General features: G+C 42.0%; 1 protein-coding gene across 1 annotated transcript in view; it reads right to left on the reverse strand.

Annotated features, from left to right (window-relative positions):
* The window catches only part of cdc16 (cell division cycle 16 homolog (S. cerevisiae)), a 62095-nt gene extending 35247 nt beyond the window's left edge, over positions 1–26848 (reverse strand). Inside the window, exons 1-11 of the mRNA XM_072578086.1 lie at positions 26726–26848; positions 25956–26010; positions 20002–20099; positions 13597–13635; positions 12002–12139; positions 9768–9927; positions 8494–8588; positions 7029–7162; positions 6024–6103; positions 5247–5296; positions 2103–2176 (exon numbers count right to left, since the gene is read on the reverse strand). Coding sequence (XP_072434187.1) covers positions 2103–2176; positions 5247–5296; positions 6024–6103; positions 7029–7162; positions 8494–8588; positions 9768–9927; positions 12002–12139; positions 13597–13635; positions 20002–20099; positions 25956–26010; positions 26726–26791 — 989 coding nt within the window. The 5' untranslated portion in view covers positions 26792–26848. The remainder of the gene's footprint in view (positions 1–2102; positions 2177–5246; positions 5297–6023; positions 6104–7028; positions 7163–8493; positions 8589–9767; positions 9928–12001; positions 12140–13596; positions 13636–20001; positions 20100–25955; positions 26011–26725) is intronic.
* Positions 26849–27238: the final 390 nt, after the last annotated feature.

The following is a 27238-nucleotide window of genomic DNA, read 5'->3' on the forward strand; positions in this document are numbered from 1 at the left end:
ACTGATAAAACTCTGAATATTTGTATAATGATTGCAATTTCACTTTGTGCAAATAAATATCAGTAAAAAGCACAACAGGAATAGAGTATTAAACTAGGGAGGTATTGCTAAAACTACACAGACAATAGCCAGACCATATATGGAACACTAAACAGCTTTCGTCTCCTTATCTAAGGAAAGGTATCTGGATACTGGGAATTGTCCATAGAAGGCCCACTCGACTGACTCCGGGTATGGAGGGGTTTTCTTATGATGAGAGGATAAGTAGTTTGAGTTTGTACTCATTGGCGTTTAAAGGAGCGAGAGGAAACCTTTTTGAAAGACATAAGCTTCTTAGGGGCGTTGACAGGATAAATGCAGGAGAATCTCAAAACAAGGGGTTGCCCATTTAAAACAGAGTTAAAAATCACCAGAGTCCAACAGGTTTATTTGGAAGTACCAGCTTTCGAAGCGCTGCTCCTTCTTCGGGTAGCGAGTGGAGCAGGATCATAAGACACAAAATTTATAGAACAAGATCATTGTGTCATGCAACTATGATCTTGTGCTATACATTCTGTGTCTTATGATCCTGCCCCACTAGCTACTTGATGAAGGAGCAGCGCTTTGAAAGCTAGTGCTTCCAAATAAACCTGTTGGACTATAATCTGGTGTTGTGTGATTTTTAACTTTGTCCACCCCAGTCCAACACAGGCACATCCTCATCATTTAAAACAGACACGAGGAGGAATTTCTTATCTCAGAGTAGATAATTAGTGGAATGCTTCGTCAGAGGGTTATAGAGGCTAGCTTATTAAATATATTCGGATTAGTCAAAATAACCAGCTTTCCAACCAACAAGGCAATCAAGGATTACAGGGACAAAGCAGAACTTTGGAGTTAATGATTATCAAGGTCTCCATGAATGATGGAGTAATCAATCAGCTGAAGGCCCAACTTCTGCTTTTATATCTTAAGGTATAACAATTCACTCACTGGGGAAAAGGTACCAACCTGAAAAACACTTGATCACCAATACAGATAGGATTCCTCCCTACTGACCCTAGCCCTTTGTAATCCCAGAATCCACGACTAAACAAGCTTCCTCGACTCATCTCAAGAGCTTCACTAATCCTTATGCAACAATTTGAAATTACTGGATGCCCCATATACAAAAAAAAGGAACAGGAGGAGTCCATTCAGCACCAGGCATGTTGAGCCATTCCATTAGATCATAGCAAACGTGTACCTGATTCCAATTAACTGCCTTAGTTCCACATAGACAGCAAAATGTATCAAACTCCAAGTCTTGGAATTTTCAAATAACCTCCAATCCCCAGTTCAGTCAACCTTTCGGGAGGACTGTTCCAGATGCCAATTGTCTTCTGTGTCACAAAGTCTGTCCCTTTTTTTCCTGAAAGCTATTCCTTTTCTCAAGGATTCTGTGTCCTTGGTTTTATCAGGGAGCCGTAAACATCTCCCGGTGGTGATTAGTCTGGTTTGGCACAGAGATTAAAGGGTATTGAGAAGTCTTTTTGTTTACATGTAAACAGATGAGACTTCAGGCCAAAGTGGTCATGTTTTAGAAGTGACCTGTATAATGAAAAGGGATTGGCCAGCTCTCTAGCTGAGTTGTTCAGGGTTCTCTCTCTGCCCTTGTAATTTCAACCTATAAGCATCTGTTCCTTTTTTTATTGTTTTAAGGAGGTTTGCTTATTGGGACTGTTGCATATATTCGGAACAGCATAATTATGTCTAGTTTGAACAGACTGAGTTCTGCAGATATTCTTTATTCGGTTCTTTGTTTTTCATTGCATAATTTTGTGAATAAATTTCTGTCTGTTTTAAAACTTAGTCGTCAACCTTGCTAACTTATTCCGGGAATTTTCACTGTACACTTACCAAAACAAATAGCGAAGTTATGGTCTGGGTTGCCTGCTTAAGAATGTTTTGAGTGGTCTAGCCTAGACCATATCATCTGTCTGAAGTATTTCCTGAGTTCATGCAGGTATTTTTTAACAACATTGAAAACAAGAATAAAAAGTAGGAGAAATAGATTTTTGCAAAGCACCAACATCGCAGTAAGCGATCGAGTCCTCCAGGTAACACACTGGTAATGTTCTCACCTGAGATAACGCCTAGCATGTTCATTCTTGTGGCCAACCATAAGGTAATAACAGCCCACAGCAAACCAAGACACCTGAGAATAAATCACAACCATCAGTATGAGGTATCTTTATTTCAACAAATTATACACAAAGTGCAGTACTTACTCAAACAATGGTGAGCATGTGGGGAAATTGCTATCACAGGGAGAGGTTGAAGCATACAGCACATATATTTAAAGGGAAGCAGGATAAACACATAAAAGAGAAAGGAATGGATTATATTGACAAGGTGAGACGAAATAAAGTGGGAAGAGGTTTGTACAGAGTAAACGTCAGCATGGCTCAGTTTTGCTGAAAGTTCTGTTACTTGGCTGTAAGTTCGAGGAGAAATGTATTCGTGTAGTGCTGTTAAAACATAGCAGTGCTGATTCCGAGCACATGGTGCTGTTCAATAATATCACACAGGTCACATGGATAGGAGCTGGCTCCGCTGTCGGGATCTTGAGGAATATCAACCATGATTTCTCTTTCTATGTAACTGAAAAAGCATGCTATGTGATTCCACTAAAGTTTGGATAAAAACAAAAAAGAGCTCAAATGACCTCAGTACGACTCTAAGAAAAAGGAACAAGGGTAGGTAATTTGGCCCCTTGAACCTGCTACGCCATTCAATAGGATCATGACTTGACAATTCTCCCGTCCACTTTCCTGCCCTTTCCCCATAACCCTCGATTTCCCTGCTGATCAAGAATCTATCTCAGCTTTAAATATATACGAGGACCCTGCCTTCTCTGTGGCAAAGAGCTCTAAAGACTATCAACCCACTGTACAGAACAAATTTCTCCTCATTTCAGTTTTCATCGGCAGCCCTTTATTTTGAGACTATGCCCACTGGACCGAGACTTTCCTATGACGGGATACATCCTCTCAAGCCCATTAAAAATCCTACATGTTTCAATGAGATCACCACTCCTTCTAAAATCCAGCGAGTAGAGTCCCCATCTGTTTAACTTTTGCTCATAAGAAAATCCCTCCATATCAAAGATCAAACTAGTGAACATTCTCTGAACTGCCTCCAATGAAATGATATCTTTCCTTAAATAAGGGGAACAAAACTGGTCACAGCACTCCAGATGCAGTCTCACCAGCACCTTGTACAGTTGCAGCAAGTCTTCCCTACCTGCACTCTTATAGTCCAACCCGCCTTCACTAGCATTTTTGATCATCTGCTTCACCTGTGTGCTAGCTTTGTGTTTCATGCACAAGTACCCCCCAAAGTCTGTGTGTAGCAATTTGCTGATTTTTCACTATTTAAAGTAATATTTTAGTTTCTTTTGCAAAATGAACAACGTTGCATTTTCCCACATTATACTCAATTTGTCACCTCCTTGCCCACTCACTTAACCTACTAGCATCTCTCTGTAGGCTGCTTGTATCCTTCTTACAACCGGCCTTTCCACCTACTTTTACGTTGTTTGCGAATTTGGATACAATACATTGGCTTTCTTCCTCCAAGTCACTAACATATATAACAGACAACTGCAGTCCCAGAATTGATGCCTGTGGAACGCCACTGGTCATAGGTTGCCAACCTGTGTCATGGAATAGACCAAATCCCCTCAAAATACGTTGAGAGCGCCTAGATCCTCATGTTTTCGTATTTCAAAGATAAGTGTAAGGTGGTGCATTCCAGATGCAATTTGATGGGTCAAATGACTCAACTTTAAGCAAAACACACTATTTTTACACTACAGTTAAAATACAACATAAAAATAACAAAAGAATTGGCTTGATTGTAAGTCTATTGAAATGCTTAACAAAATAATATATATTAACTACTAATTAACTGTTCCAATACAGTAACATCCCACAAACACACCCATGGCAAAAGCAAATTCAGTAAAATAGATTTTCTCACATGCAATTCTAGCAGCAAGAAGAGAATGCCAGCTCTTAGTTATAACAGAGAGAGGAATAAGAGCTTCCACATCCAGCTTCAAGACTCCAGTCACTGCAGAAAGCTAAAACCAAAATCCTGGTTCTGTGGGAGCTTGTCCATGCCTCTTCAGGCTGTTTCTATTGTTCTAAACTTTTTTTTAAAAACAAGGCCTCGCAAGCTGTTTATTGGCTTAGAGCAGACTGCACGTGACACCTTTCTTCATAGAAAAGGACAGAATACACCTCTTAAGTCCATAATATCGTCATACCTGAAAAAAGAACTCCTTACACCCACTGGCAGTTTCCTGCCTATTAGCTAGTTTTCTATCCATGCCAATATACTACCTCCAACACCATGGTCTCTAAACATGTGACATGTCTTTTTGTGAGATAGGTTATTGATCATCTTCTGGAAGTCAAAATACAACACATCCACTGCTTCCCCTCTACCCACTCTGTTTGAGACTTCCCCAAAAAACTCTAATAAATTAGTTTGACATGATTTCCCTTTCATGAAGCCATGCTGACTCTGCTTGATTACATTATGATTTTCTAAATGTTCTGCTATTACTTCCTTAATCATTGATTCCAATAGATGTTAAGCCAATCAGCCTAGAGTTATCCGCTTTTTACCTGTCTCCCTTGTTGAATAAGGGTGCCACATTAGCAGCTTTCCAATCCTCTGGCACTTGGTCAGAATTGAACAATTTTTGAAAAATCACAACTAAGGCATTCACTATCTCGTTAGCTTCCTCTTTTGGGATCCCAGGATGGGAGCCTTCAGGGCCAGGGATTTATCTGCCTTTAGCCCCATACTACTTTCGTAATGGTGCTTAATTGTTCCGCTGGAGTATCGCCTCTCTTAATTACTGGCCCGTGGCTCTACGATCAGTATTAAAACTTGCAAAAATCAAATAACAAGGCCAAAGTTTTTGTAGCATGGCCTGAGTATTGCACTGTATCATAAAGTCTTTGTGACTGGAGGGCTACACACAACATAGCTTAACATATCATAGAACAATGAATCCAGTTTTCAGCGCCCAAGTAATGCACTTGGTAGTCAAAGTTTTGCTGAGATTATGAAGATACAAATGGTCATCTTGCACACAGCCTTTGTAAACTATTTTCCAGCAGTGAGTCAGTAGCTTCATGGGAAATGAAAACTTGTAAAGGAGAAAGTAGAAAGAAATAAAACGATGATTGGTAATAATTCCAATTACTTACTGGATTATTGGGATATAAATCCACCAACTTGTGCGCAAGGTAGAACAATTCTGAAAGTCAAGGAGAAAACTGGAAATCAAAAGATTAAGCATTGAAACATAAAATCCCTATAGTGTGGAAAGAGGCCACTCAGCTCATTGAATCCACACTGACTCCCCAAAGGGCATCCCACCCAGACATTGCATTTACCATGGCTAACACAGTGCAATTTAGCATGGCCAATCTATCTAACTGGTACATCTCTGGACTGTTGGGGAAAACTGGAGCACCCAGTGGAACGCATGCAGACACGGGGAGAACATGCAAACTCCACCCTAAGCTGTAATCAAACCTGGGTCCGTGGCTGGGAGGCAGCAGTGCTGACCATGTACCACCCTGCCACCCAAATAGGCAAGCACTTTCTTTTAAAAAAAAAGGAAAACCAATGAGAAAAATGACAGGGAAACACAGTCAGAATCTATATGGTCAGAACATTCAAACGCCATTACAAAGAAAATCCAGTGTTCAACAGGAATTGTCAACAAGGAGACGGAGAAATGGAGGGAAGTCTAATGAGCTGAAGCAATTAAAGGCTCTTTTACAAATGCTGAAACAAAGCAAAACTAGAAGGGGCTAGCAGACAGAACAAGGGAGACATAGGGGAGTAAATGGCTTACAGTTGCAGACCTGAGTGTGGACGAAACTACCAGATCTTTAGATAGGAATTTTGAGTTCAATTCAAGTCAAATTATGGAAAAGAAACAAATATCAGAACAAAAGAGCTGATTCAATTCCTACCATTTGCTTTGTTCAACTCCACCAATGTTCCAATGTGCACTGGAAGGAGAACTGCATGATAAGGATCTTTATTCATCACCCTAGCAAGAAACATAATGAAATGTTACATCTGTTCTTCTGAAATTACCTCCACATGTAAACAATTGTTTTTTAAATTATCATGAATATTATGTTGCATCAGAAAAGCTGGGGGCGGGGGGGGTGAGCTGTCACTCAACGGGTAGTTCTCTCATTTCTTGGTTAGAAGGTTGTAAGCTTCTGGTTTGGTTGCAATCCAGCCAACACTCGAGTGCAGTACTTAGGAGATGCTGCACTGTTCAAGATGCTGTCTTTCAAATGAGACATAAAAAAATCAACTTGTTTTCTCAAGAGGAAGTACTATTTTAAAGAAAAAGGATATTCTCTAGTATCATTAAAAAGAAAGCTTCGATAGGCTGAGACTTTTTTCACCTACAGTACGAGATTGAGTGGTACAGATATGGTTAATGATAGTGGCCTTTGCCTTAGGATGGAGGATTTCAAGATTCGAGGGCACATTTTTAAAGAGAGAGAGGAGAGCAATTTAAAAAAGACGAGGGGCAAATTTTTTTACACAGTGAATGGTTCGCATGTGGAATGAACTTCTTGAGGAAATGATGGATGTGAGCGCAATTACAATATTAAAAAGACATTTGGATAAGTACATGAAAAGGAAATGTTTGGAGGGACATGGGTCAGAAGCAGGCATCTGGGACAAGGCTGGTTTGGGATTATATTCAGCATGGGCTGGTTGGACTGAAGGGTTTGTGTCCATGTGTACAGCTCCATGTCTCTCTCTTGGTCAGTATTTATCCCTCAACCAAAATAACCAGAAGCAGATTATCTGGTTAACATCAGATTGCTCTTTGTAGGATCCTACTATCCACATTTGGCTTTCACGTAGCCCACATTACAACAATGATTAAACTTTTAAAAAAAGTGATAAATTGGTTGTAATTGATTTTATGACATGCAGGCTGTACTTACATCGAAGTGAGCTTGTAGCATGTTTTAAAATCACAGTTGTAGTAATTCCTCTCTGCAACAGACACTACAACATCCAGGTTATCCTGAAGCCCATCTATTGACTCAGGAATTACTGTCTCACTTGGTTTATTGTACTGTCGGAACAAAAGGAAAATTGGCAGAGTGTAAAATAAAGAATGATATTTGAAGAACTCAGCTTGTGAAAAACAAGATATGAGAGAGGAAACTGATATGAAACTATGTTGGGAATGGAAGCTGCTTGTGCAAACACCTTCTGATTATTAAGAATGCAGAGGCTGCAGTTCATGTGGTGCAGTCCAAGGTTACACTGGCAAAGGGAATAGTAGAAAGGGTGCAGAATCTTTGGAAGGGTCTAAAGTATTAGTTTTCCCAACCTTCAGCTAATGGAAATTCTGGCTCATGAAGACTGAATGCTGATTAAGCAATCAAAACTGCACAGAGACAAAATGGGGGGTGGGGGTGGTGGTGGTTGCAAGGGGAACAACAAGGTACAATTAGCATACGTAGAGAATCTGATGTGTCTTGGGATATGATCATCCAGGGCTAGTGAAGATAAATGTCTCATGCAGCAAGTACCAAGCAACTACTCACTAACCGTCCCTAGCTTGCTGACCTACGTTCACACTTAGTCCCTCACACTCTCCAATTTAAAATGGTAGTTAAGTCATGGTCTTCCACAGATTTATAGAGTTATATATCACAGAAACAGACCCTTTGGTTCAACTTGACTATGCCGACTAAATATCCTCAATTAATCTAGCACCATTTGCCAGTGTTTGGCCCATAGCCCTCTAAACCCTTCCTATTCACATATCCATCCTTTTAAATGTTGTAATCATCCAGCTTCCACCACTTTATCTGGCAACTCACACATACACCCGCTACCCTTCACCATAATTGCCACTTTCAGCCATCTCAGCTTCGTGCCCCAGAATTCCCCTCCTAAATCTCACCCTCTCCCCGTGCTCTTTTAAAACATTCTTTAATCGAACGTTTGGATTCCACAATGCCTCCATCTTCAGCTCAATGTTTTTTCCTTTTTGTCTGATCATGTCTCTGTGAAGAGCGTTCAAATGTATTTCAATGCCATATGAATTCCAAGTTGTTGTTGTGCTGTAATGACCACTCCTGCCAGAGATGGCACAGCAGCAACTCTACTGGCCAAAGGGTGTAACTACAAAATCAAACGTGTGTTCAGGCCTTTCCGAGATATTGAGACAAGAATTTAAAATAAAAATATAAATATAAAAAGACAAACTGAATATATAACTTTAAAATGTATCTTGCATTATCTTTGGGTTCCCTAGCCCTAATACCTCAACGTTTTGACTACAATTCACCTGCCAAGGTTAATTGTTATTTTACAAGTTAAAAACAACTCAAATATACAAAGAATATAATTTTTCCATAAAAGTCTGACGAATATAAAAAAAAGTGCATTTACCTTTTTCAATTTATTTTTGTATAGGAAGTACAACAAATCACGTTCTTCTTCCGTGCATTGTTTATTGAATGGCAATGACTCAAGGAGTTCCTTTTCTGTAGAGAAAGTTTCAGATGTGATTATCGTAAATACCAAATCAGCCCTAACACATCCCTCATCATTGCATTGGCCATTCTCTTAATAGTTGATTGCTTGGGCACGAGTATTGCTTTTTGACTCAACATATTTTTACTCACGAGGTTGCCAGATGGTGAGAGATAGGACACTGAATTCTGGTCTTTATTCACATACAAGCTTTTGTTTACATGGACGAACTATAAAGATGTACCTCCAAACAACAACTAATCTTCCATTTGATTCTGTATTGACTATCTAGGAGTTAGCTGATACAAAAGCTTTTAAGATTCAAGCTTCAGCCTGTCTAGAGCAAAAGAATCTCTGAGGAAGGTTCCACAGTGGAATCTCGACAGCAGAGAGCAATAGAGTTAGAGAAGTGGCCTATTGAATCGCATGGGGATCAAAGCCTATATGTTCCAGAGCATGGATTTGCAGAATGGGTGAAGTATAATCCCAGGTCTGACCGGGAGCTCCTACCCAACAAGGATAGCACCACAATCTCTTGAATTTGCCTCTTGTATTTGAGCATAGTTGACTCTTACTGCATTTATCATGCAGAGAAAATTACTTTGTAATTAAATATTTAATTAATTAATGTGCCTTGAATCACTTCAGCCATTTGATTATACTAACTTGTTAATTGGAAAAACATGCATTTATCCCACTGATGATCAGCTAAATGCACATTCTTCACCTCGAGAGATAGCAGTCACTTCAGCATGTCACACTCTTGAACATTTTCAAAATAACTAGGTAAACACAGAGGAGAAAGAAATAAAAGGATTTCCTGGTAGGGCGAGATGAAGAATGGTGGGATGAGGTTCATGTGGAGCATGGACACCAGCACTGATCAGCTGAACTGAATGGCCAGCTCCTGTGTTGTTAGCACTTTGTAATTAATGTTGGCAAAAATCGTTGGCATTTTGTCTGTGATAAAATTAGCTGAGCTATTTCTCGAAGTAGTCCCATGGTATCGGGCAAGACACTGAGAAAGCCTTCGATCAGTTGATACGCTTTGTGAAATTTTAAGAGCCCATTCACAGTGCAAAATTTATGACAAATATCTGAATGAAGCAAACTTTGCACTAACTCAATATCTGACCGCAGTGGGTTTCAATAACCGAAGCAAACTTCAGAAAAGTCACTGGCACTCGAACCTTCCTGCGCTGTCAGCATGTGGTGTGATGTCAATAGATCAAATGCTTCAAAGCAACACACATCAAGCTTCAATGCTTCTCTGTAGCTGTTTGTAGCCAGGGGTCGGTTATCCATAGCATCGTAGATCTTCCCTCGCAAAAGGCAAATTGAGCTCTTGATCTAACAGAAAACATTCCCAGCAGGTTAAAACATCATCAATATTATTCTACAAAAAGGTCAGTGAACGCATTTCAAACCTAACCACCTTCATATCAGGTGCTTTACACTATCAGTAGCATAATTTGCTTTTAAATTATAATTCGAACAACATGAACATGCAAATAACAAGTATTATAATTTTTTTTAGCTTTGTAATAATCGAGGATTAACCATGCAGAAAAAAGTATTAAGGAAGAGGTGCATAATTGAAAGAACTGAGTTAACCCAGTGTGTGAAGGTATGCACTTTAGTGAGTGCCCACCTCATGTAGATTAGATTCCCTACAGTATGGAAACAGGTCCTTCAGCCCAACCAAACCACACTGACCCTGCGAAGAGCAACCCGCCCAGACCCATTTCCCTCCAACTAATGCATCTAATACTACAGGCAATTTAGTATGGCCAATTCACCTGACCCGCACATCTTTGGACTGTGGGAAGAAACCGGAGCACCCAGAGGAAACCCACAGAGACACGGGGAGAATGTGCAAACTCCACACAGACAGTCGCCTGAGGTGGGAATCAAACCCGGGTCCCTAGCGCTATGAGGCAGCAGTGCTAACCACTGAGCCACCCCATTCTAAGACTGTGTCCCCGCATGTACGTGACAATGTACCAACTTGGGAAGCAGTAAGATAGTCTCAGTGTATAGAATAATTAAGGCTGTTAAATTAACTTGCAATGCTATAACTGGGAACCATAAAAGATGATCAGTGCACTTCAATCTTCAGCTTACCAGCTCAAGGAATTTTGCATAATGCAATCAAATTTGTAGTTTAGCAAAAATGTTACTGTTAGAGATCAAATATCCTCTTGATATTTTATTTTCATCAAATTAATTGGTAGCTCATTATCTCAAATACTTGAATTTAAATGTAGATTTTCACTGACAAACTTTGAGAGTCATTTATTGCATAGTTGCATTTCTGACCATCAACTTTACTTTCAGTCTACTCCTACATCCTTCAGTATTTAAACATAGATGGCTCCTGATTCAATTAATACACTCTATCAAGTCACACAGCTCCTTCCAAACATCATCGAGGATGACAAAGGTAGCAGGTGCCTGGGAACACACACACCACCACAAGTTACCCTCTGCACTCACAGCACCCTGAATTGGAATTATGTCATTGTTCTTTCAATGATCCTGGAGTTCTCTTTCTAATAGCACTATGAGTGATCCATAACCCTGTACTCCAACGGTCTAAAAAGACCACCACCCTTAGTAAAAAGTCTGAGTGAACATTCAATTTATATTCAAATAATTAAATAGTTATCAAAACAAACATTATGAATACCAATGCCTCCAACAGTAACGCAAGTTCCAGATCACTAATGACGCTTCAGCAATTAACATCGCTCAGTTCACAACCTCAGAATCTTTTCAACATTTGGGGTTGAGCCAGATCAGAACTATTTAATTGGAGTGTGGACGGGGCAGGGAGAGGGGAATGAAATTCAAGGCAGCAGTCAAATGTCATAGCATGGGATGTGAAGAAGCAGAAGCTGATTTGTAAATTGGCACTAACGTGAGGAAAAGTAAAAGGTAATGAAATTGGTCAATGGTCAAATAAACTAGATGGCAATACAGATCTGGATATACTGATCTGGAGATGCTGGTGGAGAGTTCGCTAGTAGCAACAGAGTGCATAAGCAATAAGGGAAGCTATCTATATCTTCAGATCTGTAATCAGAAGCATACAGCACAATGAACCTGTTAAAGACACAGGTACACCCATAGGTGGAGCAGTCTGCCTGCAGACATATGTCAGGAGTTACTGGACAATGCAGGAATGGCAACCAGTTTATCCCTTTACTAAACCCTCCCAAAGGGTTCCAAAGCCAGCTGCAGCACCATGATTGAGCATAGTAAGTTCACCACATAAGAGACTGAAGCTTGAAACAAACACAGGATAGGGACTCAAAAACATTAGATAAAGTCACAGAACTGGGGAGGACAATAAAGACAAAGAGCAGGAGATTATATGTTTCCTGTTGTAGAGAATAGGTTGCAGTTGAACCATGTGACTCACTGCAGCAGGAGACAATCCCCAATCAATGGAGGCTTCTTTGATCTTGTCAGCTTTAGCATTCTTCTCCAGTATGATCTTGTTAATTGGTTCTTGCATATCCAAAATGTCAAGAGCTTGCTGATATTCCTTGGCTGCATACTTTTTGGGACAGAAAAACAGAAGGAAACAAAAGATTTAAAGGCAGCAATCAACGGTTAATATTGTGACACAGGTATACATTTGTGACCAATTTAGATTCTGCACTGTCAGACGTTCATTTTTTGGAAGATACTGGGGCTTTTGTCACCTTCATTCTGGAGTGGGACTTAAACCCACATACTTCTGCCTCAGAGCCAGGACTGACATTTAAATAAATACTCAAGTATACTGCCTGGTGTTTGAACTTATTCTACAAAAAAAAAGTTCCTTTTTGAAAATTCCACACAACAGGAATCCTTTGTTAATAAGTAAGCAAAAGTTCTGGCAATGACAGCTTCATTCAAAAATATTTCTTGTGTCAGGATTAGCCTAACACATACTTGCAAGTTCTATGAGTGTAACTTAGTTTCATTATCATCAAAACACTCTTTATGTGAGGTGATAACCATCAGGTACAAGATGTGTCAAGTGGATAATACTATTCAACTGGGCTCCACAGTACTACTGATGTACCTCACTAAAGTGCCACAAGAGGGGGCCAATTTGCTTAATACCACTGAAAGCCTCACGGCTGTATATTATTTCAGATACTCCGATCCACCCAGTGGTGTAAAGAGGGACATGACTCCAAGCACCCCAATAATTATAATTCTGTTAGCTTATATAGCAAGAAACTTTATTTGGTATTTCCTGTCTACAGCCAACTTTCCCAGCACAATCTCAACCTTCTGCGGCACGGTGCTCAGTGGTTAGCACTGCTGCCTCACAGCAGCAGGGCCCGGGTTTGATTCCAGCCTTGGGTGACTGTCTGTGTGGAGTTTGCACATTCTCCCAGTGTCTGTGTGGGTTTCCTCCAGGTGTTCTGGTTTCCTCCCACAGTCCAAAGATGTGCAGGTCAGGTGAATTGGCCATGTTTAATTGCCCATAGTGTCAGGGGTGAATATAGGATAGAGGAATGGACCTGGGTGGGTCACTCTTTAGAGGGTCGGTGTGGACTTGTTGGGCTGAAGGCCTGTTTCATTGCTGTAGGGAATCTAATCTAATCTCTTTTCTTTAAAGGCAGTTCAACAACTTGTATTTTCTCACAGCTTAAACATAATAAAAAAAAATGTCCCAGGCTAATTGGGGAAAAATCAAAGTGACACCATCAGGTTATTGAATTGTGATTTTAAAAAGTATTTTTTTGGAAGAAGAGATTAACTGAGAAACATCAAATAAGTGAAACTCAGGGCCAAATTAATAAGGCAATATAACTAAGCAAGGTAGTGTAAGGGAAGTAAGGAGAGGCTTAGTAGTAAGTTCAAGGTCCAAATCAAATACTTGTCTTTTTGTTTCAGTGAATATCGTTTGTATATCACAATAAAGACACTAGAAAATAAACATTTAAAGAATAGTCATAAAATAACCTCACCTTTTAAGAAAGTTTAAACAAAGGCATTATAATTAATTTTACTCACGTGACACTGGGCAGCAAGGTATCGACAGGCTCCATAGATCTGTGGAGAGATCAGAAAACAAGTCATTTACTGTACCACCTGCCACAGTATTTTCCTCAATATTGTGAATGGAGAAGCTGTCCAGTGGACCAGCAGTCAATTCCTGGTTTTCACCTAATAAAGGACTTTACAAAGTTCTGACAGCACTCAATGAAGTGAACATAGGGAAGATGCTTCCACATGAGGCAATTTGAGAATGAGGGCCACAAACATAAGACAGTGACTGATAAGCTCGACAGAGAAAGTGGAACAAACTCACTTCACCCAGAGCAGGGCAAGAATGTGGAACTCACTACCATAGGGAGTAGTTAACTTGAATGGTAAATAAATATTTAAGAAAAAGCTGGATAAACACAAAGGGGAAAGGATTAGAATAAAAAACCAAAAGAACTGCAGATGTTGAAAATCGGAAACAAAAACTGAACTTGCTGGAAAAACTCAGCCAGGAGAGAAATCAGTTAACATTTCGGATCCAATGACCCTTCTTCAGAAGTGTAAGGATCGTTAACTCTGGTCTCAGTCCACAGATGCTGCCAGATCTGCTGAGCTTTTCCAGCAATTTCTGTTTTTGTTAAGGATTAGAATATGCTGTTAATGTGAGAAGCAGCCCAGATCAGATGGAATTTGATTAGATTCCCTACAGTGTGGAAATAGGCCCTTCGGCCCAACCAGTCCACGCTGACCCTCCGAGGGATAACCCACCCAGACCCATTTCCCTCTGACTAATGCGCCTAACACTATGGGCAATTTAGCATGGCCAATTCACCTGACCTGCACATCTTTGGACTGGGGGAGGAAACCAGAACACCCAGAGGAAACCCACACAGACACAGGGAGAATGTGCAAACTCCACACAGACAGTCACCGGAGGCTGGAATCGAACCTGGGACCCTGGTGCTGTGAGGCAGCAGTGCTAACCACTGAGCCACTGTGCTCAGTGAATAAAGGAAAAAATTGCTGGAGGAATCAGAACTATGTTTCAACTCCAGTGATCCTTGTTTGGATGGAGCAAGGAAAATGTGATTTTTATGCTGGTGACATTGTGTTGGGGAGTTGTGGTGGTGTGGAGGAGTAGAAGTGCACATATAGGTGGAGACAGACCCAGAGAGACAGAAATAATAGGCATTTTTTGGATTAGTAGTGCTGGAACAGCACAGCAGTTCAGGCAGCATCCGAGGAATAGCAAAATCGACGTTTCGGGCAAAAGCCCTTCATCAGGAATAAAGGCAGAGAGCCTGAAGCATGGAGAGATAAGCTAGAGGAGGGTGGGGGTGGGGAGAGATTAGGATGAAGTACGATAGGTGAGTGGGGGAGGGGATGAAGGCGATAGGTCAGGGAGGAGGGTGGAGTGGAGAGGTGGAAAAGAAGATAGGCAGGTAGGATAAGTCATGGGGACAGTGCTGAGCTGGAAGTTTGGAACTAGGATGAGGTGGGAGAAGGGGAAATGAGGAAACTGTTGAAGTCCACATTGATGCCCTGGGGTTGAAGTGTTCCGAGGCGGAAGATGAGGCTTTCTTCCTCCAGGCATCGGGTGGTGAGGGAGCGGCGGTGAAGGAGGCCCAGGACCTCCATGTCCTCGGCAGAGTGGGAGGGGGAGTTGAAATGTTGGGCCACAGGGCAGTGTGGTTGATTGGTACGGGTGTCCCTGAGATGTTCCCTAAAGCGCTCTGCTAGGAGGCATCCAGTCTCCCCAATGTAGAGGAGACCGCATCGGGAGCAATGGATGCAATAAATGATATTAGTGGATGTGCAGGTAAAACTTTGATGGATGTGGAAGGCTCCTTTAGGGCCTTGGATGGAGGTGAGGGAGGAGGTGTGGGCGCAGGTTTTGCAGTTCCTGTGGTGGCAGGGGAAGGTACCAGGATGGGTTGAAGGGGGGTGTGGACCTGACCAGGTAGTCACGGAGGGAACGGTCTTTGCGGAAGGCGGAAAGGGGTGGGGAGGGAAATATATCCCTGGTGGTGGGGTCCGTTTGGAGGTGGCGGAAATATTGGCGGATGATTTGGTTTATGTGAAGGTTGGTAGGGTGGAAGGTGAGCACCGGGGCGTTCTGTCCTTGTTACGGTTGGAGGGGTGGGGTCTGAGGGTGGAGGTGCAGGATGTGGACGAGATGCGTTGGAGGGCATCTTTAACCACGTGGGAAGGAAAATTGTGGTCTCTAAAGAAGGAGGCCATCTGGTGCGTTCTGTGGTGGAATGGTCCTCCTGGGAGCAGATACGGCGGAGGCGGAGGAATTGGGAATACGGGATGGCATTTTTGCAAGAGGTAGGGTGGGAAGAGGTGTAATCCAAGTAGCTGTGGGAGTTGGTGGGTTTGTAAAAAATGTCAGTGTCAAGTTGGTCGTCATTAATGGAGATGGAGAGGTCCAGGAAGGGGAGGGAGGTGTCAGAGATGGTCCAGGTAAATTTAAGGTCAGGGTAGAATGTGTTGGTGAAGTTGATGAATTGCTCAACCTCCTCACAGGAGCATGAGGTGGCGCCAATGCAGTCTTCAATGTAGCGGAGGAAGAGGTGGGGAATGGTGCCGGTGTAATTATGGAAGATCAACTGCTCTACGTAGCCAACAAAGAGACAGGCATAGCTGGGGCCCATACGTGTGCCCATGGCTACCCCTTTGGTCTGGACGAAGTGGGAGGATTCGAAGGAGAAATTGTTAAGGGTGAGGACTAGTTCGGCCAAACGAATGAGAGTGTTGGTGGAAGGGTACTGTTGGGGACGTCTGGAGAGGAAAACACAGAGGGCTTGGAGCCCTGGTCATGGCGGATGGAGGTGTAGAGGGATTGGATATCCATGGTGAAGATGAGGCGTTGGGGGCCGGGGAAACGGAAGTCTTGGGAGGAGGTGGAGGGTGTGGGTGGTGTCTTGAACGTACGTGGGGAGTTCCTGGACTGGGGGGGGGGATTGCATCTGCAGTCATTGTTTTTACCTACAAATAATAGGAAGTCAATAATTCATGCAATTTAAAAGTAGTTCAACTTTTATAAAACAACAGTTCAGAAATAGTACATAATCTAAATAAGTGGAGAAGACTGACAATTTGTAACAGGGACTTCTGGTCCTACATTGGATAAACAGTTGGATGAAACACATCTCCATGGCTGCAAGTGGTAGTTTCTTCAGTTTCCTTTCAGTCACTTGAGCTAGCCAGAATGTTAGGCAGAATCTAACAAGGATCACTTTAAAGAGGTCTCCTATGTCTGATACCTCAAACTAAACAAGATGTTAGCCTGAAGCCAGCACTCGTCAGAGAATCATAGAGACTTACAGCATGGAAATAGACCCTTCAGTCTAACTTGTCCATGTCAACCAGATATCCAACCCAATCTGGTCGCACCTGCTAGCATCCAGCCCATATCCTTCCAAATCCTTCCTATTCATATACCCATCCAAATGCCTTTTAAATGTTGCAATTGTACCAGCCTCCACCACTTTCTCTGGCAGCTCATTCCATGCACGTACCACTCTCTGTGTAAAAAGGTTGCCCCTTAGGTCTCTTTCATATCTTGCCCCTCTCACCCTAAACCTATGCCCTCTAGTTCTGGACTCCCCGACCCCAGGGAAAAGACTTTACCTATTTATACTATCCATGTCCCTCACGATTATGTAAACATCTATAAGGTCACCCCTCAGCCTCTGACGCTCCAGGGAAAACAGCCCCAGCCTGTTCAGCCTCTCCCTATAGTTCAAATCCTCCAACCCTGGCAACATCCTTGTAAATCTTTTCTGAACCCTTTCAAGTATCACAACATCCTTCCAATAAGGAGATCAGAATTGCACGCAATATTCCAACAGTGGCCGAACCAATGTCCTGTACAGCCGTAACATGACCTCCCAACTCCTGTACTCGATACTCTGACCAATAAAGGAAAGCATACCAAATGCCTTCACTACCCTATCTACCTGCGACTCCACTTTCAAGGAGCTATGAACCTGCAATCCAAGGCCTTTTCGTTCAGCAACACTCCCTAGGACCTTACCATTACGTGTATAAGTCCTGCTAAGATTTGCTTTCCCAAAATGCAGCACCTAGCATTTATCAGAATTAAACTCCATCTGCCACTTCTCAGCCCATTGGTCCATCAAGATCCTGTTGTAATCTGAGGTAACCCTCTTCACTGTCCACCACAGCTCCAATTTTGGTGTCATCTGCGAACTTACTAACTGTACATTTTATGCTCACATCGAAATGGCAAAAAGCAGTAACCCAACACAGCTCCTTGTGGCACTCCACTGGTCACAGGCCTCCAGTCTGAAAAACAACCCTCCACCACCACCACCATCTGTTTTCTACTTTTGAGTCAGTTCTGTATCCACATGGCTAGTTCTCCCTGTATTCCATGAGAAATAACCTTGCTAATAAGTCTCCCAGGGGAACCTTGTGGAACGCCTCACTGAAGTCCATATAGATCACGTTTACTGCTCTGCCCTCATCAATCCTCTTTGAACAAAAAACTCAATTAAGTCTGTGAGACATAATTTCCCACGCACAAAGCCATGTTGACTATCCCTAATCAGTCCTTGCCTTTCCAAATACATGCACTGCCTGTCTGTCAGGATACCCCCAATAACTTTCCCATCACCGACATCAGGCTCACTCGTCTACAGTTCCCTGGCCTGTCTTTACCGTCCTTCTTAAACAGTGACACCACGTTTGCCAACTTCCAGTCTTCCAGCACCTCACCTGTGACTATTGATGATACAAATATCTCATCAAGAGGCCCAGCAATCACTTCTCTAGCTTCCCACAGGAGTTAGAGGATATATCTGATCAGGTCGTGGGGATTTATCCACTTTTATGCATTTCAAGATATTCAGCTCTTCCTCCTCAGTAATATGAACATTTTTCAAGATGCCGCCATCTAGTTCCCTATATTCTATATCTTCCAATGTCCTTTTCCATAGTAAATACTGATGCAAAATACTCGTTTAGTATCTCCCCCACCTCCTGTGGCTCCACACAAAGGCCGTCTTGCTGATCTTTAAGGAGCCCTAGTTACCCTTTTGTCCTTAATGTATTTGTAAAAACCCTTTGGATTCTCCTTAATTCTATTTGCTAAAGCTATCTCCTGTCCCCGTTTTGCCCTCCTGATTTCCCTCTTAAGTATACTCCTACTGCTTTTATACTCTTCTAAGGATTCACTTGATCTATCCTGTCTATATCTGACATACGCTTCCTTCTTTTTCTTAACCAAACCCTCAATTTCTTTAGTCATCCAGCATTCCCTATACCTACCAGCCTTCCCTTTCTCCCTGACAGGAATATACTTTCTCTGGGCTCTCGTTATCTCATTTCTGAAGGCTTCCCAGTTTCCAGCCGCCCCTTTTCCTGCGAACATCTGCCCCCAATCAGCTTTTGAAAGTTATTACCTAATACCATCAAAATTGGCCTTTCTCTAATTTAGAACTTCAACTTTTAGATCTGGTCTATCCTTTTCCATCACTATTTTAAACCTATTAGAATTATGGTCGCTGGCCCCAAAGTGCTCCCCCACTGACACCTCAGTCACCTGCCCTGCTTTATTTCCCAAGAGTAGGTCAAGTTTTGCACCTTCTCAGTAGGTACATTGGTCCACTGAGAAGCTTTTCTCTCTCTAGAGCCAGTTATATATCTAATTTCTGGGAGTCTCATGTCAACCACTTATTTCACAGTCCAGCAGCAAAAGACAGACATTCCAGGCAACCCTTCCTATTTTCATTACAAGGCTATGATGGCATCCTGTGGCTAATTCCATGCGCGGATGTTTTCTTTAGTTTTCATGCGATTTACACATGGGTCATGAGATTACCTCCCAGCTCCAATCAAAACCATTAATATCGTATTTCAGAGCCTGTCTGTAGGGTCCTTGGCAGAAGTAATGGTTTTCATTGTCATATGCTGACTTAACCAACTTGAATGCTTCTGCTGGCCTCTTGGTGATTAAAATCTTTGAAGGAGCAAGGACGTCAAATTCATCTTCTTCGATGAGATGCAAAGTTCTTTCAATATCCACATTTCACTCGGCATGTTTAAACCCTGATAGCACATCCAATTTAATACTCTCAGTGGAGAGTATTAAGAGAAGGATGATACAATGTATATGGAGGTTGGTGGGGTGGTAGGTGAGGACCAGTGGGGTTCTGTCCTGGTGGCGATTGGAATGCTGAATTTTGGTGCATATTTATTCATCTGCACCGCTGAGAATTATCACAAGCCAGGTACATGTATTGAAACAATAGGTCACGTACCTGTTCATGTAAAGATCATATTATGGCATTATGAGATTAATCAAAACTATGTTAAATGAGGACTATCTGTATTCAACAAATTTCTTAATGAGTCTTATAATGTTATTACACAGCAATCTGTATAATGGGAAAGAAATCATACCTTATCAAGTTTGCGGGATCGAATTGCATGGGCAGCCCTGTGGTACTGGGCAGTGAGGTAAAGGCATTGGGAAAGCCAGTAGATATCTTGGGGTTCCTCTACAATAGAAAACAAAACTGTTACACTTTATGTGTCAACTATGCCATCAGATCTGGGTGTTGTTAACAAGGTCCACTATTTAATGCCCATTCCTAAGTGCCCTGGAGAAGGGTTGGCACACAAACCCATTCACTCCAAAGCCAGGCCTCAAAAACCGTTTTTAAAACAATCACCATGGCTACAGAAATATTGCAAATTAATTACTAACTTCAAACACACAGAAAACCACTGATTAATAACTCAAAAATCAGACACCCAAGCCCAAAGTGATTTTTCATATAAATCACAAAGTTTACATCCCAAAATTCTCAATGCAAAGAAATCACATTCCTACTGTAAAGAAAAATTCAAAAGGAAGAATGCATCATCTTTTGTTAACTGAAGAGATTAGGGAAAGCATCAAATCAAGAAAAAAAAACATACAACTGCTCTAGATGAGTGGGCAGAATACAAACAACAGAGACTGGCTAAAACATTAATGAGAACAAGAAATTAGAGTATGAAACCAGCTAGATATTTAAATGCAGACAGAAAGAGTTTTGACAAGTATTAACAAGGGAAAGAATATGTAGAGTGAGTGTTGGTCCTCTACAGAGAGTGAAATAGAGCATTAATAATAGTAATAAGGAAAAGGTATATGAAATAAGCAAATATTCTGCTTCTGATTTCACTGTTGAAGATACAATAAGCATCCCAGTAATAGATCTGAATCAGGTGGAAGGGAGAGAAGAACTTAGTGAAATGACAATCACAAGGGTGGTAGGACTGAGCAAACCGATGGAACTGCTGGCTGACAGGTCTCTTCAAGTCCAGATGATTTTATCCTCGGGTCTCAAAAGTTGTTGCTAATGAGGCGCTAGGTGCGTTTGTACCAATTTTCCTAAATTCTCTAGGTTCGGGAAAGGTTCCATCCGTGTAGAAAGTCGTAAATATAATTTGCTTCTTCGAGAAGGAAGAGAACCAAAAAGCAGGAACTTGTAGACCAATTAGCTTGATCATTAAAGAGATGATAGTTGCACATTTAGAAGAACTCAGAAAATCATGGTGTAGTTTCATTAAATTATGTCCAACCATTTTATGGGAGCCTTTTTAAAAAGCAGCACTGTGGATAGAATGAAACCTGAAGATGTACTATACCTGGATTTCCAGAAAGCATTTGGTAAGGTGTCCTATTCAAAGATGTTGGAAAATAAAAGCTCATGGTGTAGGGGGTAATATATTAGCATGGATATCAGATTGGCTGGCTGAAAACAGTATGCCTACATGGATGAGATAAGTGGAGCCTGCAAGGTTCTGGGCTCACCATTTTATAATTCACTTGAATGAGTTAGATAAGGGGAGGGAAGGCAAAGTGGCTCAATTCACAGATCACAACAAGATAGGTCAGAAAATATGTAAAATGAAAACGAAGACAACTAAGAAAGTTGCAGATAAATAAAGATAGGTTGAGTGAGTGGGAAAATCTGGCAGCATAAGTATAATGTGGGAAAATATGAAGTTGTTCACTTTAGCCTGAAGGAGAATTCTGTGGGGCAGCTAGATTTAGGTGCTCTAGTACAGGAGTAACAAAACATTAGATTACAAGTACAGAGATAATCAAGACAGCTCACGGAATGGCCATCCTTTCTTATGAGAGGAATTGAACTTAAAAGAAAGGATGTTACACTCCAGGTATACAGGGTACTGGTGAGGCCACATCTCAAACATGATGTTGTTTGGATCTTATCTAAGGAGAATGTAAATGCATGTGATGGTTCACAAGACATATACTAGATTGATTTCTGGAATGAATAGGTTACCTTATAAGGATAGGTTGGACAGAATGGGCTTGCTTCCACTGCGGTATAGAAGAGTGAAGGGTGACGACTCAATGGTCTTGACAAGGTGGAAATGGAAAGGATGTTTCCTCTTGTGGGTGACTCCAGAACTAGGGTTCACCATTTTGGGATGGAAACGTGGAGAATTCTTTTGTCTCAGGGGCTCATGCACCTTTGGAATTATCTGCCTCAGAAGTGGTGATGGCAGCTTCATTTAACACTTTTAAGATGGAGATATCTGATTCTTTATGAACAAGCAATTCGAGGGTTATCAGGGTAGAAAGAAATGTGGGATTTGAAATATAATAGAATAGCCACGATATCATTGAATGGTTGAGCAGGCTTGAGGGATGAAAGACCTAATCCTGTTCCTATGCATATGTGGGAATTAGTCTCTCAAAATTTCCAAGCTCTGGCCTACCTCCAGTAACCACAGGAGACATATGGCTAGTCCACTTCAGTTTCTGGTCAATGGCAATCCTTGGCATATTGATAGTGGAAGATTGATAGAGAGTTGATAATGCCATTGAATGACAGAGAAACCGTCATTTGCTTGTCACTTGTGTGGTACAAGTTTTCTTTGCCACTTATCTGCCAAAATCTAGATATTGTCCAAGATCTAGCCCCACTTGGACATGGACATCTTCAGTATCTGAGGAATTGTGAATGATGCTGAATACTGTCCAATCATTAGTGAACATCCCTGCTTCTGATCTTATGATAAATGGATGGTCACCGAAGAGCAACAAAAGCATATAGCAGGCAACTCCTGGTTGGACACATTCAGTGCTCACAGTACAGGTTCAGATAAAGGAAGAATTGCAGAATATTTACAAACATGTTGAAGCCCAACCGCAGTGCACACAGCTGCCTATGAAATACACTTCAATGTTTTCTTTTTGACACATCTTGCCAAGTTTACCGGGTACCAATTTATAATACACATTATCTGTAGATTAGTTTCAGGATCCATGATTGTTTAAATTACTTTGAGGTTAAGATGATACATTAAATAATCCAACACAACTCTTTCTCAATGCCCAGCAGAAGAGTTCAACTGTTTGTCACCAATCTTCATTTCTTTTTCACATTTTGCAATAAAAGAAATGTGCACTTTTAAAGCATTTTTATGGCTATTGAACCTCTCAAAGTACCTTGCAGCCAATAGAATACTTGGCTGTCACTGTAGTACTGTGGGGAAAAAAACAGCCAAGTCGCTGTCGAACTCGCAAAGAATAATCTGATTACATATTTTCAATCGTGTTGCCTCAGATAAATATTGGCCAGAACCCCAAAGATAAATCTCTTAGTCCTCCTCAAAACAGCACTGTGGGATATTCTGCATCCACTGAGCAACATGCAGGGCTTTGGTTAAACATCTCACTTGAAAGATGGTGTCTCCATCAATCCAGCATTCCCTTAATTCTGCAATGGAGTTTTGGTACTTGTGCTCAAGCCTTCAAATCAAATTTGAACTCAGTACCTTCTGAATTAGAAGCAAGAGCGAACATAAGAAATTAAGAAACAGGAACTGGAGTAGACCATATGGTCTGTTGAGCCTGCTGTGCTACTCAATATAATGATGATCATCTTTGGCTTCAACTCCAGTTTCCTACCCAATCTTTGTAATTATCCCTCAGGTTTGAGGCACCACATATCTTCAAGGAGAAAGTGAGGACTGCAGATGCTGGAGATCAGAGGCTGAAAATGTGTTGCTGGAAAAGCGCAGCAGGTCAGGCAGCATCCAAGGAGCAGGAGAATCGACGTTTCGGGCATAAGCCCTTCTTCACACTTTCCTCATTCCTGAAACATCGATTCTCCTGCTCCTTGGATGCTGCCTGACCTGCTGCGCTTTTCCAGCAACACATTTCCAGCACCGACACCATATATCTGTCTATCCCTGCCTGCGCTACCATTATGATAGAACTTCCACAACACTCCATAACACAGAATTTCACAGGTTCACAACCCTTTGAATGAAGAAAATGTTCACCTCAGTCCCCATCCTGAGACCATGCCCACATTCTAGATTCTCTAGCCAGAAGAAGCGACCATAGTATCTACTTGGTAAGCCCTTTGACAATAGTAGCAACTAAGTAGCTGCTGTTAATAAACAACATAACAATTAGAGGGCCAAGTGTACTACAGCAAGTAGAACACTAACAGCACTGTGACCTTAATAAAGGATAATAAAATAAAATTCATTTTAAAAATGTAATGGGGAAACAGATGTTGAAAGCATATGTTTAAAGACGTGTGAACAGGCAAAGCCACATGAATAGAGTTGTTGCTGTGGTAACTGCTCACTTGAATCAGAGGTATTAGGGAAATCTCCTGGCATCATTAAATTTTAAGTCACATTTCATGATCCTAACCAAGACAAGATTAGATTAGATTAGATTTAGATTAGATTACTTACAGTGTGGAAACAGGCCCTTCGGCCCAACAAGTCCACACCGCCCCGCCGAAGCGTACCCACCCATACCCCTACATCTACATCGACCCCTTACCTAACACTACAGGCAATTTAGCGTGGCCAATTCACCTGACCTGCACATCTTTGGACTGTGGGAGGAAACCGGAGCACCCGGAGGAAACCCACGCAGACACGGGGAGAACGTGCAAACTCCACACAGTCAGTCGCCTGAGGCGGGAATTGAACCCGGGTCTCCGGCGCTGTGAGGCAGCAGTGCTAACCACTGTGCCACCGTGCCGCCCACATTACAGTAACACAGATAATTTAAATACTTATACAATACTGTTACTGTTCTGTAAAATTCACAGACGTCTGATGCTTCAGATACAATGAGAAATAAAAATCCAACATGCTAAACTTGATTTCTGCTCCCTCCCCTCTTCCTCTCATTCGGTTTTAGAGTCATACAGCACGGAAACAGGCTCTTTGACCCAGCTAGTCCATGCTGACCAAAACTGAACTAGTCTTTTTTGCCCACATTCGGCTCATATCCCTCTAAACCTTTGCTTTTCATGTACCTGTCTAAACGTTCTAACTTTTGTTATCTTTATTACTTCCTCTGGCAGCTTGTTCCATATACACACCACCCTGTATGTGAAAAATGTTGCCCCTCTGATCCCTTTTAAATCTTTTCCCTCTCACGTTAAATCTATGCCCTGTAGTTTTGGATTCCCACACCTTGGCAAAAAGACCTTGACTATTCACCCTATCCACGGCTTTCGTGATTTTATAAATCTTTAAGGTCACCCCTCAGCTCGCTACACTCAAGGAAGAAAAAGTCCCAGCTTATTAAGCATCTCCTTGTAACTGAAACTTTCCAGTCTCAGTAACATCCTTGGAAATCTTTTTCTGCACCCTTTCCAGTTTAATAACAGGATGACCAGAATTATATGGAATACTCCAAATTTAGCAATGTCTTGCACAACTGTAACGTGATGCCCTAACTTCTATACTCAATGCTCTGATTGGAGAAGGCAAGTGTGCTACATACCTCCTTTGCCACCCTGACTACCCGTGATGCCACTTTATAGGAAATACGTTCCTCCACCCCTAAGTCACTGTTTGAAACACTTCCCCATGGCTCTACCATTAATTGTATAAGCCCTGCCTGGTTTCTCTCACCAAAGTGCAAGACCTCACTTTATTTGAATTAAACTCCACATGCCATTCCTCAGCCCACTGGCCCAGTTGATCAAGATCCCATTGTACTCTCAGGTAACCTTCTTCACAGTTCACTCTACCACCAATTTGGTGTTTTCTGCAAACTTATGAACTACATTGACTGTATTTGCATCCAGATTGTCTACATAAATGACGAACAACATCAGTGGACCCAGCACCGATCGTTGTGGCACACTGCTAGTCACAGCTATTTAACTTTAACTTTAATGTTATTTAATTTTAAATTAATATAACCAAGTGCACACTTACTCCATTATTGACAGACATTCACAGAAACATGAAATCAGCAAATATTTCTCTCACCTCCTGGAAAACAAACTAAAGAACACAAACCTATAAGACTACAGATTCAATACAAAAGTATGGAAAAATCAGCTCACCATGCGACAACGAAGCAACCTTATCAGCCCAAAACAAAGCACTCTGATATTGTTGCTGCAAGGAAACAAAGGGACAGTGTCATTATCCTGGTCACCGGTGGCTTTGAATTAAGCGTCAGCTATAGTTCAGGAGGCAGAACACCAGCATGGGTAAGATGATTGTTTCAAGATCTATCCAACAGCACCAGAATAATCAGACCAACAGCACATTGCCACAGATTAATTACAGCAGTGAGTGAACATAGCAGCTCATTGTCACATTTCAAGCACAACTAGGGGGATTGGCAATCAATGATGACCAGCTAGTGTGCCCACAATCCATGAAGCAATGAAAAACAAATGTCCACATGCAGGATGGAGGGAGCAGTGGCCAAAAACGAATTCTGAGGCAACTCTGCAGTGCCTGAGGGCCAGTAGTCCAGACAGTATGACATTGTTAAGAGTTGGCAGGGTCATTACTGAGGGAGCGCTGCACTGTCAATACTGAGGGAGCACCTCACCATCACAGGGGCAGTGCTAACAGAGCTCCCCACCAGTTGCAGGATCAATAATGAGGGAGCACCGCACCGTCGCAGGGTCAGTACTGAGGGAGCGCCGCACAGTCGCAGGGTCAGTGCTGAGGGAGTGCTGCACTGTCAGAGGGTCAGTGCTGAGGGAGTGCTGCACTGTCAGAGGGTCAGTACTGAGGGAGTGCTGCACTGGATGCTCTGGGCCCCGCCCGCGGGCCTGTTCCCCGAAGCTGGATCCCGGGGGGTTGCCTGCTCGCTCACCTGGTCCAGGTAGAGTCGGACCCGGCGCCGCAGCCGCTCCCGATCCGGCTTCACTTTCTGACTCATCGCCGCCACTTGCTCTCGCTCCCGCGCTGCAACTTCCGGTGCCCCTGGTCCGGCTGACAATCCCTTCCCCTCTCCGGAGAACCGTAACCCGAACATTCGGTCCCCCCCCCGAGGCCGCCTGCTCCATGTGGGGGAATATCAGGGAATTATTATTTTTTTAGGGAGGAATACGACATGAATGACAGCAAAAATCATCCGAGCATTTTCAAAAACCAAACAGTGCAAATCTAAATTACAAACTGAACGCGTTGGAAACAATGCAACGTTTTATTTTTCAGCAAATGTTGATGCTAACAAATCAAAACGAACACATTCTCTGCTCTTTCCTTATGGCTGTCCAACAGTTTCACATACAATCTGAATTAAAGATTTTAGCAACGTAATGAAATGCATCTTTGCTTTAATGGCTAAAGGTACAAGTTGGTTTCTGGAAACTGTGATAGGAGG

Source organism: Chiloscyllium punctatum, chromosome 9 (genome assembly GCF_047496795.1).
Source record: "Chiloscyllium punctatum isolate Juve2018m chromosome 9, sChiPun1.3, whole genome shotgun sequence".
Classification (NCBI taxonomy): domain Eukaryota; kingdom Metazoa; phylum Chordata; class Chondrichthyes; order Orectolobiformes; family Hemiscylliidae; genus Chiloscyllium; species Chiloscyllium punctatum.